Source organism: Metopolophium dirhodum, chromosome 1 (assembly GCF_019925205.1).
Source record: "Metopolophium dirhodum isolate CAU chromosome 1, ASM1992520v1, whole genome shotgun sequence".
Lineage (NCBI taxonomy): Eukaryota > Metazoa > Arthropoda > Insecta > Hemiptera > Aphididae > Metopolophium > Metopolophium dirhodum.
Window position 1 is genome coordinate 68,885,432 of NC_083560.1, and position 22,930 is coordinate 68,908,361.

Here is a 22,930-nt window from a genome sequence, read left to right on the forward strand (position 1 = left end):
GTATATACGCTGAACCTATAATATATTGTATCTATGCATGTACACAGTACACTATCTGCTGTATTTAGTATTATATATAATTGTTTGAAAACCCCAAAACATGTTTTGATCCTTCATAGAGGGTTTTAATTTAGCCATGCCAAGTTTAAGATTGTAAACGGCTACACCCAAGTGAATATGCATCCAGGTATATATATGCTCTCTATGGAAAGTATCCATTTAGAATGAAATAAAAAAATAAAATTTGAATATAATATAATATAACGTTAATAATACAGTATTTTTTTGGACCTAAACACGAAATACAGAGCCACATTTTAGAAATAGTTTATAGTTAGTATTACATATGAGAAGAGTTTTAATTTATTTTTTTAAATTTAATTGTTTGATGTAGGTACGCTATTTTGAGCAAGTGTTTTTAAAAATGTTTTTAACTTCAATAACAGCCAATAGTTATTGTAGTATAGTACCTATAGTCCCCTGCTGGGTCACAGTTACAATTCGAGCGTAGAAGATTTGTACAATATACTATTACTTTTTTTTTTATAATAACCTCTCGAATGCGTACGGATATTGTATAAAAATGCCCACGAAACTACGCAAACACGAGTATTGTTGTTCGTTAAAATACTGCGCACCGCACTCTCTCTCGGACCTGTAAAACACCGATAAGACCCATCGATAAATGTCTTCGGTCCGATCCCCGCTACACCCGCCCATGGACAAGGCGCCTATCCCCACCAGAGTAACACCTCTGCTATAAACATCCGAATTTATTAGTGCGGTCCGATCCCCGCACTCACCCTCCACTGACATCCTTACATACATACCTCGACTGTCCGTCGGCTGCCATCGTCATGCTTGTATTGTATACACTCAGGTAGTATGACCGGCCTACGTTATATTATTATGTCACACACAGCCAGTGTTTGATTGCGCATCAGTGAGATAAGTCGGTCATCGATCAAATACTTTTTTCTTACTATTTACTCCGACTTTTAAATTAAAAGTGTCCTCAGTTTTTTGTGCCGTCAAGTTGTATCTCTCCGTGATTTCGACGTGGTATTAACCAATCTTTAACGTGGTCCCGATTGTTATCACCGCATGGATAATTAGTCCCTACCTTAATCACCAAACCGAAATCCACATTTTTTGACATTCACGCCAGAATCGCCGACCGACCAGCCACCATATCATTATCATCCGTTTAACAGATGTCACCGACAAAATCGACTTCACAATCATCAATCATATCCCAATATTCGAAAATAACACTGGCTTCGGGAAACACGCCAAGGCAATGTGATTCTTTGATTCCGTCCCCAACGTCATCACGGGTTTTGTCATTGGATAAGTCTCTGAAGGTATCATCACCGCGCGTTTTGGTATGCGCGCAGTCTCAAATGACCACATAACCTGTTGAACCACCCAAATTGCATGCAAGCGTGTCTTATATTATCCCACAAGCACTCCCAGAACCCAATCTGTCATGTTTAAAAACATTGTCTTTATCTTCTACACTTGGAAACGCGATAATTTTGACTCCCATTTTCATAGTTGTAGATTCCTTTTATATTAGTCAATTAGTCTATATTAAGCGATGACATTTATTTAAATGCAATTACAGTGTAGTCGTCTATTATACATTTGATAATCCATTGTTTCAGCGTACCAGAGGTATACCTAAAGGTAGTGACCGCAACAGCATACTACTGAGTAGCCCCAGTCACCGTGAACCCAGCACATCACTGAACTCACCACATCAGTTGTCGCCGACCATAAACAGCACTACCACCAACCAAAATTCCCAACGTCAATCCAGGAAAAGAAGTGAGACAATTCCTGTCTGCAAAATAAAATCTTACAAAAGGAGTAAAATCTCTATTGACCAGATATCAGTTTCGATAATCTTATGAACGATTTGAAAGTTTCATTTGATATCACTCGTACGATCATCAGTAATCATAGACGTTTAATCGAATCACAATTTAATCAAATAACTCAACAGTGTGAAAAATTGAGAATCAACTTGAACGATTCTTAATCAATTTTGAGCCAATCACCATAACATACCACCATAACATATCAGCAGACCACTCTAATCACCAAGGCTAACCAAACCAACTACTAAAGTTTCGTCGCTGGATAACCCAGCCACGGATAAATCAAAATGGATAACCCGGCAGCAGTGTTGTCAGATGACGTGGAGGATTGGAGTCCACGGGCGCCATCGACGGGCAGCAATCAACCCCAGACACAGCTCCGGTTAAGCGGGGGTTCTGATGGCATATACAGTACCAATATCTCCAATAATTCATCACAGACACAATCACCAACATCCCATCAGAAACAACAATGTCAACAACCAACACCACAACAACAGTACAAGCGCAATGCGTCCACTTATTCAATAGACATTCCAGCAACCCTTGGACTGATGGTGACGAACACCAACCCTGCCGCCAACGGAGGATCAACTACATCGTCTACGTGAGTATATTATAGCTGCATTTAAGTAACTTATACATTTAGCATACAATATAAAGTACTATCATAAGGTGGTACGTATACGTGATTGCAGCTTAGTTTTGAACTTGGTGTAGAACAATAAAAATGTTTGATTGATAAGCATTTGACGTGGAATAAACGTACGTTATATATGATTACATATACAATGCATATAATATGTAATATGTGTAAAATGTATTGTATACTTTTAACAGTATTTGCACGATTACACAATATCATCTGCAACTGTCTAATAAACTAGTAAATAGGTACAATTTGGAGGGATAAAAAGTGTACTATTAACCAAATAGTTGAAATACGTTATATTTAATCTTCAAGAAATAAAGTTTCTGGTTTTTATAGAAAATGTTAGTAAATAATGTATTAAAGTGTCAATAAAATTAGCGATTCCAACTCGAGTGGGTTATCGATAACGTATTCAACCGATCGATATCAATATATCATCGTTCGGAAATCTTGTTCAACGACAACTCAAGTACTCTACTCTTTACGTATTCTAAGTATCCAATGTTATAATACGTTGGGTTACGGCATGCGTTTTTCATTTGTCACAGCAATCGTATTATTATTATGATATTTCATCACAAAAATATCTATTTCACGGTCGTTTATTTTAATATTGCAGTGTATAACATTTGCATATATTTTTTGTTGATTGTGCACCGTGACCAAGACCACATTCAGTTGTCTATCCAAGTTCTGTCCCTATTTTGACGCTTTTCGGGCGAAAACGATTTCGGGGTTGCGATCAGTCGTGCGGCGGGTTCGACCCCCACCACACCACCACTACATGTCCCATGGACCGTCCACGTTGTGCAGGCACCACGCCATGCGTTCAATATTGTACGACTGCTACTGAAGCTCAACTTTTTTTTTATGCCCTCTCCCCCATTTTTTTGGCACAAAAGTATGAGAGTATAGTGTTATATTATTATCTGCATGCATTGCCACTGGCCAGTCATGAATTTCATACACCATTGGTACCGAAAAACTTGTCCCTCGCGAGTCGTAATACCTACGTTATCGTGTCCTAGTTCGAATGACGGGTGATTAAATCGACCAAAATCTTGTGATGAACACGTCCGAAATAAAGTGCGTAGCAAAAATTATAACAGGTCGCGGCGTATAGGTGTGAGCTCGTTCGATTCGTCAATAAACCGGCCACCGCGGCGGACTGCATTTAAGCGCATTCCGATTATTCAAAAAATGCACATAATAATATAATATGAGCAACTTTGCAAGCACACGTACACACCGGCCGCGTGCCTACCGTTTAATCTTCGACATTTCTTCGGGCCGCGAAATCATCACGCGAATCACTCGGGCAATGCGACGACGAGATTAATCGTGAATGAATTCTCTCGCGTACTTTCTAATAGGTAGGTATACAAAATTATAATATTATTATAATTATTATTATCTCCTCTCGCAGTACCTACGTACGCGCAGTCATCGTATCTCTCTCTCCGTCCGCGTTACACTGCTGCAGCTGATAATGATATACGAACGAGACAGTGTTAATTTATTATGTAACTTGCGCCGGTGTGAGAGGAGTGTATGCCCCGCGTTATAATCTCGTTAACACATAATTATTATAATAATATGTAGGTATATTATGCTATATGTTATGTCGTGCACAATAATAATAATAATAATAATATTATTACCGCCGTGTACCTACACATTATTGGAACCTTACAATTCGCGGGTACCACGGCTACGTGTGTGTTTTGTGGGCATATACCATAAAACGCGCGTACCTACACGACGTTAAAGCGATTTCGATTGTAGTAAAATTACCCATTTTAGGTAGGTACCTCCCGACAACTGCGGAAACATGCGACATAGGTATTATGTTTCTCGCGGAGACACGTGACATTCTTTCGCGCTCCCGTGCGCGTTTTTCACACAACTCGCACTAATGCATTGCATATAATATGCCCACGTAGTATAATATACACCTAAACCCAACCAGTAACTATGTATATGGTTACAAAACTATGCGCGTGCCTATACGCTACACGTACTCTTACTTGTATTGTGTATAGTACGCTTGTCGAGAATAGTTTCGTATAATATATTGTTCGTTCGTTCTGCGCTGCATCAGCTGCCGTCGTCTTGACTCGACGGTTCGCGTACATTCGTGCTCATCGCGTCCATCGTGTCCCCATCATACGATTTTCCGCACTCAAAGCGCGTTAAATTAGACCTTTATACTCGCGGAAAATCGCGGCGTTTTCCCGGGATATTTTCTCGATATCGCGCGGGCGAGACATATTCTGACACCCAGGTATCTCGATACCTGGGTGTCAGAATATGCAGGAAACGTTTGCGGATTTTTTTTATGCATCGTAAACACCGATAATCGTATGCGACATGACACGTAGGTATATACCTACATATTATCACATGATGGGAGGTTAGGTATACCCGTAGCCCGTAGGTACTTGCGGTTATAATTACCATCGGCGTGCAGTACCTGTCATTATATTATACATTATAATATATACAATTATATACATTTTGTTAATATATATTATTAGCGCATAAAACTAAGGTATACGACAACGAATTTGCGGATGATGTGATGTATGCACATGCCGCGTGAGGGCGTACGTGATGAAATAGAATAATAATAATAGTAATAATAATAATAATAAAATTACATTATTGTAATCGAATTGGGTTTTTTTTTTCACGTTCTCCGGGGCCACATCCATCTCTCTCGGTACGACGCCAACCATCGTCCAAACTATACCATCGTCTTTGTGCGGCGTGCGGTCATTCATTGTTCGGCCGACGTTCATTGTGCTTACACGTACCGAATAAAAACGACGTGTTCCGTCTCCGTGTGTGCCAATGCGTATCGTCGCGTTGTATCGCCGTCACCGCTGCAAACAACAACAACAACAACAACAACACCGTCAACGAACACACTACCGCTGACAACAACAACAGTATGAAGCTGACCGAGTACTCGAGCAGCGGAAGCAACAGCAGCAATAGTGGAAGCGTCGGCGACGGAACCGCGACGGCCACATCGTACATCATATCCGGTGGAAACGGCGAAAAGGCCGATGGCAACGGAATGGTCGGTGGACGACGCCGCAAAGGCGGAAAGAAGCAGCCCCGTTACGACCCGTTCCAGATGCGGGACAAGTCTAAGGCGACCACGTAAGTATAATAAAATATATAAGAAAAGACATCGCGTATATAATATTATTATTGTACCTGAACTATTGCGGTACCTACTCACGATAACTTGACGATTTAATATTATGTGATACTATAGGTATTATCGGGTTGCATGAACTAAACATTTATTGAGTCAATAGTATGAGCTAATGGTCTCTTACACATGATTTAGTGGTCAATTACATTTTATTGAATCATTTTAATTAATTATTTTTTCATGCAAGTGGTCGAAAGGAAAGGCCACTCGCAGGGTCTATATTATTATGTAGTTTGTGAGCAAATAGGGGTCTTATTGTAAGTTGGTGCTCTTGTACGCTATGTACGTATATTATATATTATATAATATGTATGGCATAATATATAGCACTAACGGCTGCAGTGGCGACCCGCAAAGGCCTCGCAGACCTTTTTTAAATTACTTTTTAACATAATTCATCACATTTTTATTTTCCCGTGTAATAAATATTTAATATTAGGTTTGTTTGTTTTTTTCATCCTTTCCTAAACATCATTGTAATACACGATTTATATAATATAGTGACAGCGGCGCCTTATTACATCTAATCAAGAGCAGCCTCGGAAGTGGTATCCTTGCCATGCCAAACGCGTTCAAAAACGGTGGGCTCATCTTCGGACTTGTCGGCACGGCAGCAATCGGAGCGCTTTGCACGCATTGCATATACCTTCTGGTGAGTCGTACGACAAAATTATTTTGTTTCATGTATTAAAAATCACATTGTTATTATATTTTTTTTCAAAATCATCACCCCGACTTCTGGTAAACTTAATTTTTATATCAACGCTCAGGGTATATGAGGAATATACCTATATTACCTATATGTACTACAGGTTAGGTTCCAATTAAGTCGCCCGAGTCATCACTCATAATTTTTCGGAATATAAATTAATCGATAATATTCTTTCTTCAAATCGTGTTTCTATTTCATTTTTTTCCAAGCCCTTGTTAGTGCAGCTATATACAATATTAAACTAAATTGTTATTTGGGAAAATAGCAGTTAAAAAAAGAAAATGTTTAAACTATTAATTAAAGTAGCTAAATTAATATTAAAAATAAACCTGAGAAGTTGCACTGCTGTAGCGCAGAAGATTTTGACTTTCAAGTGTATTTCATCGTCGTGTAGGTCACTATTTAATGAATGTGATGGATTTGAATCCAACGTTAAACATTGCTAACGATAAACATTTCTGAACGGTGTGTGTGTGTCAGCCTCTATTTTTAATGATATTTTATAATTTATTTACATTTGTACCTATATTATTATTAGGAAAGTAGGAAGTTTGTAATATGCGGTAGGTTGAATACATTTTTACCAAAACCATAGCATACCTATTTTATTATTATAAATTATTTTTAAAAACCAATATCGACGTACTAACAACCTACCGGAGAACGGTGTGGAATAGGTTCGTAAAAAAATTTTAATATATACATGGTTTTGGTAGAGAAAATGTAATATTATTTAAGTAGTTAGGCAATAATGGAATTTTTCAATTTTTTACAGTTAATTTTTTTCGAATCACAATAACAAACAAAAAAACAATGTTCGTGATTTTGACGAATTTTAATCAACATTTTAACTTCGAACGCTAATAAAAAAATGCGACTATGTATTTTTTATATTTCTTAATTGTTTTAGAAAAACTTATTTGTATTGACATTTAAAGCTTTTGACTAAAAAATAAACATTTTTTAATTCATCGTCATAAACCAAAAATATATTTTTTAAAAATAGAACATTTCAAGTATCTATATGCGTATATACACCAATCATTGAAATACAAATTAATTTTATATAAAATATAATTTATAGCTAAGGCAAATATTAAATGACGATTCAAATATTTCACTGTAGAGATTGAGAATGCATTCGTTTTCTCGCACGTTCTTACGTTCCTCCAACAATGCAGTTTTGTTGTTTTTGATATTAGAGTAAATTTACCTCGCATCATATTTAAATTTAATTTAAAAACATAAAAAACAGTATATTTAAATTTTTATATTTTATCTATACTTATAATACGCTTAACATTTAGAAAAAAACCATCGACATAATGTATATGTTATCATCTTTATATGTTTGGCAATTGGTACATTTTCTCTACTTAGAATAAGGCAACTATACTAACCGTAACGGAAATGCGAACGTAAATCTAATATAATATTATGTTGAACATGCGTGTGAAACGTAAATGTGTGAGTATAATATATTTTAATGTTCTGTTAAAATAATATATAGAATATAAATAATGGAAATAGAGATAGGTAGATAAAAAATAAAAAATAAAAATATAGTCCGGAAATATTTTGTAAAAAGTTTTGTAAAAAAAATCACAACCTTGAGTCTGTTCATCCAATATATTTTAATGATAATGATACACCTATCTGGTAATTTTTTCCCGCTGCGTATTATAATTACAATTATCCGACAATATTATTTCATGTACCTATATATGTCCTAAATAATACCAGCATAGTGCAATGTAATATTATAATATATATTATGGTTCTTTTGCGGTTTAGTAATATTATGATTATTACGTTAACGTCTCGCAATCACATGCCTAACTAAACTAACTTCTTGACACTGATATTGTTTTTCAGGTGCTGTGTTCGCAAGCGCTAGCCCGCCGCACTCGCCGCCCGGCCCTCGGCTTTGCCGACACCGCCGCAGCCGCGTTCAGCACTGGTCCGCGCCGATTCCGTGCCTGGGCCCCGTTCGCCAGGTAATGTTATGTTTACATATTTTATTTAGCGGTTTCCGGCTTAATTATTTTATTTGTTTTCATTTTTGTGACCCTCGAAATCGGATTTATACTCGTAATAGATAAGCAGCATACCTATAATGGTATATTTGTATAATAATCTATCATTACAACTGTGGTCGCCGCCCGCGAGACTGAAAACCAGCGATTTAATTTTATTGACGTCCCCACATGCTCTTTTTGGCAGGTGGGCGGCAAACGTTATAGTATAGTAATAATAATAAACTATATAAGTGCATATGTATAGTGACCGATCGCTACGGTCGCCGCACCGCAACGATATTATAATTTATTATTACAGGCGAGTCGCGATGACAGCTACAATAGGTACACAGTAGTAGTCGACGATGCTTTTGTAATATTGTTATTATAGGTAACTTACATATAATAGCGGTATCTTTTTTTAGTACCTAACCTTTTTTTGTTGGTACAATCGCATTTTTTTTTTTTGATATCGTAAATACAGGAGATTTTAAAATACATTTTTTAAGTGATTTTTTAAAACGTAGGGATCCAGGCATACAGAATGATTTGCCAAGCATGCTCACCCGCTTTTTTTTCTTCAATAATTTAGTTACTCAAAATCTGATTTTTGAATTTTAAATAATATACTGATAACCATATTTTAAAATTCTTGAGATTTTTTGTACTACTATTAAGACTGTCTTGTGGAGACAAACTTCTGTTTTTTAAATGAGAACCATAATTTTCTACTAAATATTATTTAGCCGATCATTTTTCTGAAAATGTTTACATGAAAAAATTTTCTTTGAGTAAGTATATTTAAAAATTTCAAAAATTATAAATTTAAATATGGATTTTTAGAATATTTTTTTTGTGCTTTTTTAAGTACGTATGTTTAGAAACTTATATTATGAACTATTAACTATATTATGTTAATTTCAATAATTATTTGTTGTTCATTGGTCTTAAAAATTATATGTATAAAAATCAAAAATGGATTGAGTATCGCATTAATATTTTAATTGTTTTTATTGAGGCATAAAAGTTTACTTTTTGAGCACATTCAAATCATAGCGTCAAGGTTTTTGAATTCAATTAAAAATACATTTACCGTAAAGGCTTTGCGCGTTTGGTTTCAATAAATTGTAATCAAGGTATTCGTCTTATAATATGAATGAAAAATAAAATGATAAGCAAAAATATATGATGAAAAAAAGTCAAAATGAACAATAGCGATACGCTAACGACTTCCGGACCATAGCGTGTTGTCGTGATGTGTACTGTGTAGTAGGTTTTCGGATTTTTTTCCAGGCATATTCTGGATATTTCGTGTGTGAAGTGTGAAGGTTGTTTTTGGTTTGGTTGACAGAAGCTGATGAATGTACTTTCATCGGTTATAATTATTTGAGTAGAGCAAAATTTAATAACATAGATTTCGGTGATTCAAAATGTTGTTATATATTTCACAGCGTAGTTGTTAGCGTAGTTACACACTATAGTTAGTTGTTATTTTGGGTAAACATCTTTGTGTGATCGACCAGCAGATCAGAATCATAATTGCTCGCAATGGCAGAATAGTAGTTTAATTCATACAACCATCAACAACTGACAACAAACACTAACAAAATAAGCTGGTAAGTTTTGTTAAACACACTCTCGTTTTAACAATATTACATAAATTAAATCTTATCAAAATCACCGCTGTCCTTCAGTCCTTTCAAAATATCAAAATCATATTATTATGTATAAAATTGTATAATTATATCGTATACTCTTATCCAAACGTTATAATACAATAGCGAGTAATGAATCATGATTACCAATGTCTAATGACAAAATACATGAACTAGTTTGCAAGTAAATCGATTGGCACAATTTTTTTGAACATGTCAAATTGTGTATAAGCAATAAGTATAACTATTTGATATTAAAAAATTTACACATTTGTGGAAATAATATATAAATAAAATATCCTAATAGATTATATTTGCATAGTAACAGGGCTAGTTTCAAGGGTTTGTGAGGCCCAGGAGTCGGGACAAAATTAATTGCGAAGCCTATCATACATTTCTGTTTACAAGTGTCTTTAAAATAACTACCAACTTTTTTTCTGTTCATATTAATTAAATCAAAGTCCACGAACATCAAGAAAAGAATTGTCTATCTTTCGGTATAGAAGTTGATTATTTGAATTACGCTGAAAAAGCCATAGCGGCTGGTATATTATTTTCACTAATAATTCAAATTATTACGAGTTAGAAATTCTTAAAAATTATTATTTTTATATCTAAGTTTTGAAAATTGAATACAAGATTTCCCATCGTTTTTACACCTTTATAACAAAAGAATATAATTTTACCGGCAAGTAAAATCAATTTTATATAAGCGTTTTTAGTTCAAATTGTTTCGACATTGGATAATATTATGCACCTGATTTCTCATGGAACGACTTTTTTAATTTGTTCTTATTTAAAAATGCTTAACCGTATAGGTACCCGAAATGTTCACCAAATGATTATTTTATCATTTTCCATACATATAGTATAATTTTTAAAATATTTTAACTCTTTTTGAAGTATTTATAAACATTTTATCAATTTTAAGTTTTTTTCGATAAATGTCGATAAAATTTTTAAATGCGATACTCCAAATCTATGTAAAAATTACGAGGTCCTATATGTAGAAAAAAAATAACATGCACACACATCACACATTTAAGTTACAACATTATAATATTATCAATTATCATGATGTATTTCAGAAACCTTTAAAAAATATTTTAATGACGATAGTATTCGTAAAAGGTTTCAAAAAATTTCAAAAACATATTATTTCTTAAATTTTGACTGCTTGACAGCTCTTTTATTTTAACTTAGTTATTTTTGTTAAAAACTTATTTTTTTCCAGATATATTAAATAATAATTGAATAATACAGTTATAACATTAATATCATACTTATAGATAAATCAAATTGATTTAAAATTTTGGTACGAGTTATAGAACACTGACTCGATTGTTTTGCTACCATACGTCATACTCTGTATAGTCTGTAGGTATTATTGCTGTAACCGTATTTTCTTTGATTTGATAAGTTATAATAATACTTAACTTACTAATTTATTTTAATACAAAACAAAAATTGTCCAATATATTTTTATCTGTGCATTAATAACAAGTATGTACATTAATCAAAAGGAACAAAATAAAATTAATCTTAATATGTATTATGTATTTAATACAATTTCTATACATGTAATTACGATGAGCTAGGTATATTTATGATTATGGAAGTATACCTACAAACAATTTGTTCACATTCTTTTGAATGAAATAATGTTATATTGAATTATCTAATTGTTGACTTATATTTATTGCCCGTGTCAAGTTTTAGTGGCTTTGAGAGTTTGAGCAATATTTTTTAAAATGTATTTCGCTTTGTGTTAAGATATTTGTATAATGAATAATTTTCATTTTTGTGTAGTAAACGACTGAAATTTCATGATAAGAACATTAAGTACATACTAGTTTATAATTTAATGTTAACGAATATAACGATTCTAAATAAATAATTTAAATATGCTAAATACGTAGGTATATAAATAATTGTACCAACATTAGCGATTACAGTATTTATAGTGAGAATTATATACATAGGTTAAATTACGATATATTTAATTTAATTTAAAGTATAATAAAATAATACCTACACCCAAACAATTATTTTTTGAGAAAATAAAGATGAAGACTGAGAAAAATCGTCTGTAGACATTTTTTTATTCGTATTTTAATATAGCTGTACAGTGTACAATTACTACAGTTAGTTTTTCTAATTATTCCATTCTAGATTTTAATAGTTTTTATCGAAGACTATTATTTTTTACGAGTTCTAAAAGGTATTCAAGTTCACGTTTTTATAATTAATTTTTTTAAATATAATATATATAACAGCAAGCTATAATTACATACCTACATTTAAAATCTTCATTCTTATTTTGCTGTTGAATGTAATGATATTACATTATTATGTGTCTACTTATTTTTAAATTAGGCACATTATTTAAATTTTAAATTTGTGGAACATTCATATAGTACCTTACTGAATTTTTTATTACAGTTAAATAATATATGAAGCGAGAGTATTAAACCTCCGGAAATTAAAAACTAAAGATATTATGTTAATACTTATCCTTAGTAAATATATACAACTCTACCAATACATTAGAAAAATATAATATTTACATCGCTGTAGCTATGTATAATATGTCTGTATTGTTTAAATAAAAAAAAATACCAAAATGAGTTGAAGGAAAGTTAAATTTTAACTTTCATAACACAATATAGGTACCTATACTATTTCAGATACATTATATTAATTATTTATTTGCAATGTATAAGTATGATTTTTATAATGAAATAAATTATTAAAATATATTCAATAACTCTCTATTATTTGATTATTATAATAAACTTGTAGGTAAACAATTATAATAAATTATCAATAGAGTATTGGTAACTCTATTATTCTAATAGTTTCCATAATTAATTATAATTATATAATCATATATTTATGCAAACGATACACCTACACCTACTTAAATAAATAAATATACGAACTCATATATAAACACAATCATACGGATGAATTCATCGTACATACTTATGTAAGAACATGCAAAGTTTGTAATTATAATTTACAAGTAAATCTTAAAATAAAAATTAATTTATTACAGGTTTTTAACATTTTAATCTATAATTAAAAGCTGTATGCTAATACGTTGGCAGTACCTATATTATGCAAAATGCATACAATATTATATAATGTTAATTTATTAAAATTGTCAGACGTCACTGAATTATTTCAATACATTTTAATTTGTTTATTAATATAGTAGTTATCAACAAGATTAAGACACATACGGAATTTTGTTTAGCGACCTTATAAGAATTAATGAATGTGAGATTTAAATGAAAACATGTTATAATATCAATAATATTTACTAAGTATCAAACATTTAATTTAAAAATGATTGCTTTAATGTATGACAATGAAATAATAATTTTTTAAATCAATGTCATGAATTTGTTCAATGTCTCGCTCAGAATCTATACAAATTACAAATTTTAAATAAGTGTTTTTCTTATAGTTCTAGTTATAACTTATATGTATACCCATGCCTATCCATTTAGAAATGTTAGAAATTGATAAAATCTCATATAACTCCTCTTAATGAAGATGTAGTCATATCTATACATTTTAAATTGAATACCTATAATTGATTATTTAGAGGTCATTCTTAAAATTTTAAATAGTTATCCATAATTTTTCAAAACATTGTTTAAAAACCGTGAAAAATTTTAAAATTTAAATCACACCCGTAGGTAGTTCAAAAAATTATAATCGTATTGGTTTATTGCATTTATAGAATAGTATTTTATTATTAAATTAACATAGAAACGACATTGTGAAACATTTTGACAATTTTCAAGCTTAATACAAAATGTTTTTTACTTTTATCTCTAACTAATTGCCTTATCAAGTTTTCCATTTTAATATTAATTATGCTAGTACTTGTGAATTTGTATTAGGGCAATATATTAAAGGGTAATAAACATACTTAGGGCTATTAATACTATTATACTTTATTCTAATTACTATTAAATCACCTCAAACATAGGTAGATATAGGCAACTAAATATATGATTTAATGATTTCCAAAAACGTGAGAACTATAAGTTTCTCACACTATATACTCATATGTATATAATAATAGTAATATTTCACTTATTGCAAATATTTATTAAACATTTAATTGAATTTAATGATTTAAAAAAAAAATAGATATAGTTACGACTGACGCTAACTGATGAGGTACATTAATATATTAAAATATTATTTTAAAAAACAGTATTTTTCTTAATCTATTAAAAATATATTTTGTTTATTATTTTCCTTCGTATAGGTAGGTAATATCATTGATCATAAATACTAGTAATTATAATCAATGGTAAATGGTAATATATATATATATGAATTTGCAGTATGATAAAATACAAACCTCGATATAGGCACGTTTATCAATACCTACTATAGAGTTTCATTAAGCTAAACTTAATATTATTTACAAATATATTTTAATTCTTTATTCAATACTTATTGTAATAAGTTAGTTGAGTCCCATTAGTTTATTACCCTCTCGAAATACGTGTCAAAGTACGGATAGTATAATAATAATATGTTATAATATGTAATTCAGTGATTGGAATGATATTATGGATTGTCCATTATGTTTGCACATACTATTTGGTGATTACTGATTAATATTATTAATCTGTAAACATTTTATTTTTTAAACAACATCAGTCAATAACAAAATGTCATAACCTTTTATGAAGATATAACTATATCCAAAATATCATGAAGCATGACCTTTTACGAACGATCAAATATACAATTTCCTACCATGTTGTGCAACGATATAAGTCACGTTATAGTCAATGTATACATATTACATAGATTGTATATATTCTATAATTGGTATAGTAATAGTTTATTGTATATTGCCGCCTGCCAGATACAATAATAATATTGTCATTAGGAAATCTGGTCTTGGCAGAGGTGCCGCCTTGATAAACCGCAGAGGAATAAGTAGGTATTTTAAAAGAAAGTCGAGTTTGACGAAATGTCTGTACCATAATAATATGTAGGTACAATTAATGCCGAATTATAATTAGTTAAGTAAATATTAAAATAAATAATAAGTATATTCTTAATTTGAACGTAAGTTGATATTTTATAAATACTTTATTGCAACTTTAGCATTAACTGAAATAAAATAAAAATGTATGTAAACAACATTCAATCGCTGTAGCTTTGAACATAATATTTTTATACCAAGTAATATTCATATGTTTGCAAATTCCAAACACTGTTTTCTCGTAAAATATATGTTATAGGTACCTAATATAGTAATATACATAGGTATTACCGTACATATATATATAGTATATAATATATTACTATACATTATACACTCATATTGCACACTCGCGAAATGTACACATGGTGGCAGAATGTAACGACATGGGACTATTTAATATGGACTTGTATATTTGTCCAAACTTCCAGAATGAATATACTATATATCTAATACGTTTAAAGACGTTTTTTGCCAATATAGTATATTAGTATAATATAGTGAGAGAGAGAGAGAGAGAGAGAGTCATTATTCACTGACAGTTAAATGTTTGATTTTAATATTAAGACTTGTTTAACTCGTTTTTCTCATTCCGAGTATAATATTAGTTGGTAATTTATTATCAATTATCTACCAATAAATTTTGTTTTTACCTCAATAAATGCGATTACAGCATAATGTAGGATAGCACGAATGGTTTTCAACATTGCGGTGGCTTAAGAAAATATCATATATCATATAGTGCAGGCACCAAATAAAACTAATTTTCTAATGTGTTTTTTCCTTTTTGTTTACATTTTGATGCACCCCGTTCAACACAACGAATTGCAAACTATATTTTTGAACTGAATTCACCACCACACGCAGAGAGTTTGTCAACGCCGCCTTGTTCTGCACATATTATTTTGGTAACACCGTATACGTAGTGCTCGTCGCCGCTTCCTTCAAGCAGGTAATATTATAGGGCAACAACTACACGTCTAACACACGCACAAAAGGTCCTATAGAAAATTGTAAGACATTTATTTTTGGGAGTGTTAAATTCGCCAAATCATCACGTCTTGAGTCGAAGCTGTCTCACCTATTATCCCAACGAATTTTTTTCTAACCGTCACTTATCATAATATTTTCTCCTGTAGTGCCGTCTTCTTAATTTTCATTGGCTAATACTATAAGCCTGCTGTGAATATTTCTTGAAAACAATATTGCAGCTCTTATTATAATAGTCTGTATTATTGTTTCGATGCTTTCCTCCCCAGGACCACGATTGAGGACCATGGTTATGACATTATACTACCCACTTACATATAGGTTATATATTAAATACTCATGCGCGCGCGCAAATGCATACAGCCTCACAGCACACGACATATATACGATTTAACCTCTGACTTTTTCTACTTGTACATTCTGTACACACGCGGAAAATATTATGTTAGAAAAAAATGTAATTTTTAATTTTTTTTTTGTCCACACACAGGTGGCTGACACGCACACTCCGCCGGAATGGCACATGCCCGTCCGCGCCTGGATCCTCGGCCTGGCCATTCCACTGGTGCCACTCGGCATCGTCCGTTCGCTCCGACTGCTGGTCCCGTTCTCAGCCATAGCCACCGCGTTCATACTGGTCGGCTTGGGATGTACCATGTCGTGGGTGGTGACCGGCGTCAGCCTGTTCGCCGACGAGAGTGCCCTGACGGCGGCCGTACCACTGCCGGACATAGGATCCCGTCCGTGGATCGCCCCCGTAGGCCACATGCCTCTGTTCTTCGCCACCGTCCTGTTCGCCATGGAGGGCATTGGCACCGTGAGTACCTACATCTACCCCGGTTCGGGTACATATTATATATAGATTAATACCTATGATATTAAAGCCGGATTCACAGCACTACGTCGTGTGTCGTGTCGATCAAATCATATTCTGATTGGACGTTATTTTTTTGGAATCATGTAACAAGTATTAACCCATTTGCAACCGAGTATACTAGAATTGAATACAGCTCAACTTTTAAACCATATTGGTTACCAGTAGTTGTAAACATTATAACTAAGCCCTCGCACAATACTGCACACGACGTACCTAGCTGTGAATACTATCAAAGTATCAAACTACACACTTATAACGACCAGACGAATATTATAAGTAGACTATTATAATGACTATATAGTTTCATATTATGTAAGATTCATTTTCAGCACCCTCTTTATGTACATGGTAGAGGGAAATTCTGTAGTGTTTCGTAGGTAGGTACAGCTTATAGAACTCGCGCGTGCTGTACTGCGAATCAAAATATTCAAATTCAATACTTTTTTATTCCGATTTCGTAAAAAAATACCTTTATGGTTATATATAATATATAATGATGAGAAATCAAATTCACGAAACCAACTGTATTAGAACATTAATAGAACCGCATCTTACGGTGAAATGCATTCCAATCATCGCGTGAAACCACAACCGTATAACTTTTAAAATAGCTGACACACAACACGACTTTTTTCAGGTACTCCCGATCGAGAACTCGATGCGCCATCCACAGCGATTCCTCAAGGCTCGTCCTTGTGGAGTTCTGAACGCCGCCATGGTGCTGGTCGTGTGCTTATATTCGGTCGCCGGATTTCTTGGATATTTGCGTTTCGGTGACGCCACTGACGGCTCGATCACGCTCAATCTACCCAACGATCTGTACGTATAAATGGAATTGCAGCGCCAAAATACCATAATATCTATAAATGCATGCACTTATGTAGGAAAAAAAAAAGGGAAATATGTAGATATTATAGGTACTAAAACGTTCAAATTATGCAAAATTGCTAATCTACATTTTACAACATTAATTAAATACAGTCGACTTTGTATCTATATGGCTTGAAGGTAATAAATAGTATGCGTAAAATACTAAAATATCAAAGCTGTAAATAAATATATATGTTATAAAAAAGAAAATGGTGTTTCTAAAGAAATATTTATGCTGCGAAATTAACTTTAATGATAAACTTTACCTAGTCACTCGTCACAGTTGATAAAGCATTTGCAGACTTAACGTCAAAAGTCATAGATTTTCACGACGACATTTTCTATGATATAACCAAAGAAAATTAAAATTTTTTAACGAATATTTTTCAATAATGAAAAATCAACACTTGGCCATTGACGTATCTTGAAAATATATAGGATATTAGTGTAGCTAGTGTTTTTAAGAGCTCAATAAATATTTTTTTATGTTTTTAAAATCTCTGAGAGTGGTGGTTTTATTTTATTTTTTACATCCGTTTTACTGTTGCATTTGGCCAATACATAATTTTCAGTCTGATTCGCGTACGTAATATAATATATTACGAGGTGTATATTTCATTACTACCTATATATTATATGCATGTTATTTATGTTACCATCAATGCTCGATCACTAAGTAAAGCTAGATTTTACTAGTTCATTTACTAGGAGTAAGTTACTCTGTAAAAGTTGAAAAACTTAATAATAATCGGGATTTTACTAGAAACTACATCCTTGAATGTATAAATTGTGTTAGTAAAAGCTGACAGAAACGAAAATAGAAATTATACATCTTGTGCAAATAAATAAAAATTCAATTTTCAAAATATATTTTTTCTTTTGTAAAAATGATTTAAACAACTCAGTATGGCATCAGTATTGATATCATATATAATTTATTTCAACTTTTGAGGAAACTAGTTTAAAGTTTTAATTTCAAATTTTCTAAAATCCAAAAAATAATGTTAATAAATATTTGTCTGTAAAAATAAGTGACGTAATACAGTATAACAGTCGTTGGTGTTAAACTATTATGGGTGCGTATGTGCGATTCGTATAAAAATTTGTTAGCCCATTGCTGACACCATCATTGTTAACGTTAACATGATTGTACCTCTTTTCACTATCGTTTTGTCGTTAGTTTCTTTATCGCTGGCTCAGAAAAGCTTCTGTGCGACAAAAAATCATCATCGTTTACTCTCAATTATAATAATAATATATTATGACCAAAAAGCGTGTGTTCAGTGATAATTAGGAAGGACACATCTATATAATATTATAGTTAATATAAAATATACGAGGTAGGTACCAATGTAGTATAGAGACTTGGCGCGAACCTAAAACGCGTACAATATTCCACTCAACAAACGACATAATCAATATTATCATGCTGCAGGTTCGCCGAGTCGGTGAAAATCATGGTGGCGCTGTCCATACTGTTCTCGTACGGTCTGCAGTTCTGCGTGCCCAGCGAGATAGTGTGGACCCGCCTGGAGCCGTGGCTGCGCAAGCGTCGGCAAAACGGCAAGTATTCCGCGGACAGCAAGACGGCGACGTCCTGCGGCGCGCCCGTCAACACCATCGCCGGTAGCACCATGTCTACGGCCACAGCGGTTACCACGACCAGCGCCACGTCCGTGGACGAGAAAAAGCAGCTCGAATTCGAATCCAACCTGCAGGACAAGCCCATGGAAGGGGCGTACTACGTGATGAGGGCCTGCATGATCCTGGGAACCGGTGAGATAATGTTATAAACATAATTTTATTGCGATATCAGTTGTAGGCGTAGGTGTTATTAAATGTATTTTCCAACGTGGTTATGTGACTCTGGACGATTCGACGGATTTTATACGATTACGATTATACTCGAACGACCGATTGTCAAAAGCTCCAGGATACAACATCACCTGACAATAATAATTAATAATTATTATTATCTATGTTATATTATATCGTATTGTAGTATCACTGTATGCTGTTCGATATGCCAATTAGTAGACATAGTTGTTATCGCTGACATCCGCATAAAGTATTCGAGTGTATATTATTTTATTTATTATTCGATTCATGTGACGAAATATAATATACGACCCATATCGTACGAAGACACGAAATTATGCAAAATATGCAATAGGCTGCGTACCTGTGTCTTATCAAATACCAAAACTAAAAACTTGATATTTTCACAAATTTTTTTGTATGCCCACAAGTAACAAGAAAACCTGTTTCTGTAAAGTAATGTCATACGTTTTCTTTCATAATTTTATTAAAAAATAGTTTAATTGACTCTACATAATGATATGTTGGCATAACACATCGTGGTTACCTACATGTGTAGCCCAAATAGATAAAATGTTTGTGTAATATAGCCTGTAGGCTTGCTATAATTTTTTTTGCATGGTCGTATACAAAATGCAACTTCCTAATCAATCAAAAACTATTCTATCTAATAAATTATTAATCATATTCATTTTTCCGAGGTCCACAAAGAAAGTAATATTATAATAGTTCGACAAAATTAAAAAAAATAATATTCAATGACATTTTTGTCTTGTATCTGCCGAAAAATTGTATTTCTGATACAACTGATACTCGCGTATCAATCGAATATTATTACATAATATTATACTCACGAACTAATGACGTTATGCGTGCAACCTGCAACTGCAGTTTTACATTTTGCATGCAAATACATTTTACATTTAACAATATAATATTATTATGTTCGCAGTGTTCATCGCCGCCCTGGTGCCCGACCTGGCGCCGTTCATTTCGCTCATCGGCGCGGTGTTCTTCTCAATACTGGGCCTGATGTGTCCGGCCGTCATCCACCTGGCCGCGTTCTGGAACCACGGCGACGAGGACGGAGAGGACACGGACGACGCGACCGACTCGGAGGACGACTTGGACTTTGACGGCGACTACTACGCGGTGGACGACGACACTGACCTGGAGGCGGTGCAGCGACAGCCACAGCGGAGGAGAAGCAGCGGCCGGTCCACGCGGCGCCGTCGTAAGGGCATGAGCCGTTGGACCGTGGCCAAGGACGTGGCCATCGTGTTGATCGCGCTAATCGCTCTGGTGTCCGGCACGTACGCGTCGCTCGTGGACATCGTGGCGTTCTACGGGGCCAGCGGCGAGGGCGGCCATCACGCGGCCAAAGGCAACGGCACCGCCGTCACTGTCGGCACCACCACCATCGGCCCGGGCCCGGAATCAGCGTTCCTGGTAGCGGCGAACGTGGTACCACAATTATAGAGCGGCGGACAGAATTCGGAGGACGGGAAAACAAAACGATATACAATAAGATAATAATATTATAATATACACCGACCACTGCACCTGAAGTCGTCGTCGCCCGCCCCCGCCCGCCAGCCAGACAGCCCGGCATGGCTATAATGGTTACCTATATATACCTTTATATTTTTCATCACTGTTGTAATACGCACCTTTCCTGTCTTATTTTTCAATCACCTGTGCGCATTTTTGTCCGAGTCACAACGACGATTAATATTCATTCTCGAAAACATTTCTGCCCCTCTCCCCCTCCCCCACTCCCTCCCCATGTATACTTATACTTATAGACGTCCCTACATTTTTGATGTATTTTTTTAAACTGTCGATGTAATTATTTGGCAATAACAATATCGACACCGCTGCCCATGTATATTATCTTATTATTGCTGTATTGCCTTTTGTTTTTTACATTTTTTTTTTCTTTTATTTATTAACTAATCGTGTGTAAGATATTATATATATTATAATTCCAGTTTATTATTATTATTATTATTAATTATTATTATTGTTAGTTGATAAGCTAGTGTGTAGTCTTACGCGAGCGCAAACATTTTTTTCCACATTGTTTTCCGCTTTTAAGCTTCTCTCTATATTATATTATTATTATTTACATTAAAATCATGACAATTTCATTATTATTTATCTTTAGTTTTAATATTATTGATTTTTTTTAACGTTGTCGGGCTTAATATAACATACGCGTGCAAGTTCACGAGAACATATTATTATTTTGTAATATGAAATAAATAAATTACATTAGTATACATTATTATTATAATTATCATTAAAATTCAAAATATTATACTACTTTTGCTATTCGCACATTATAATTTATTATTTATTTCACTGTTGATTCTTAAGAACGCAAGTATTCAACAGAAAATCATAAAATACATTTTGTAAGGTACTCATAATACTATATACTATACGAATCATATATTATAAATTTATAACTGTCAATTAAAAAAAAATCGGTTTATTATTATTATATCATTTATTATCACATTGATCGTTGCGTATAATATATTCTTATTCTTGTACTAATTATTATCATTACACGTTTTCTCACTACCGTAATCTCACCATTATTATACAATTATATAAATAATATAATAATATACAGTCATCGCACGGTTATTATATACATAATTGTGTGGTTAAGTACATTGTACATCCATATATATATATATATAATCTTTATATAATATTTATGTATATAATAATACATCGCCTCGTCGGCCGTCCTCGCCGTTACGGTCATCGCGTCCAAACGTCGCGCGAGAAGCAGTAAATCATAATAATATGCCCATTTGTAGTTATTGCAGTGTACAGTATAATATCAAATAAATATTATAAATTATTGTAAAAGTAATAGTTCTGAGGTAGCAATAATGTGCTGTATCGTTATCTCGCACAGACGCGCGTGTTCTGTTCTGCGATGTAACGACGACGACGTCTTTGTCGATGACTGTTTATAGTTAGGTATCTTATTCCTATATTAGGTATATTGGTATCTGGTATATGCGTAAATACGCATATTTCACAACAACATAGAATTGCGTACACGCACACACACATTAGCAAGCCGTCGTGTATGCGGTAAACGCATAATATTCTGTATTAATTTATTTAAATATATTATAATAATATTTATAACAACAACAACAAACAGCTACAGTTGCAGCAGA

At 33.3% G+C, this 22,930-nt stretch overlaps 1 protein-coding gene across 1 annotated transcript in view; it reads left to right on the forward strand.

Moving 5' to 3' along the window:
- Window positions 1-22,251, forward strand: part of LOC132933965 (proton-coupled amino acid transporter-like protein pathetic) — a 42,363-nt gene extending 20,112 nt beyond the window's left edge. The window contains exons 2-10 of the mRNA XM_061000239.1: window positions 1,668-2,490; window positions 5,488-5,703; window positions 6,263-6,413; window positions 8,349-8,470; window positions 16,037-16,121; window positions 16,650-16,976; window positions 17,674-17,855; window positions 19,342-19,682; window positions 20,677-22,251. Of these exons, the coding sequence (XP_060856222.1) occupies window positions 2,171-2,490; window positions 5,488-5,703; window positions 6,263-6,413; window positions 8,349-8,470; window positions 16,037-16,121; window positions 16,650-16,976; window positions 17,674-17,855; window positions 19,342-19,682; window positions 20,677-21,203 (2,271 nt within the window). The 5' untranslated portion in view covers window positions 1,668-2,170 and the 3' untranslated portion in view covers window positions 21,204-22,251. The remainder of the gene's footprint in view (window positions 1-1,667; window positions 2,491-5,487; window positions 5,704-6,262; window positions 6,414-8,348; window positions 8,471-16,036; window positions 16,122-16,649; window positions 16,977-17,673; window positions 17,856-19,341; window positions 19,683-20,676) is intronic.
- The last annotated feature ends 679 nt before the right edge of the window (window positions 22,252-22,930 follow it).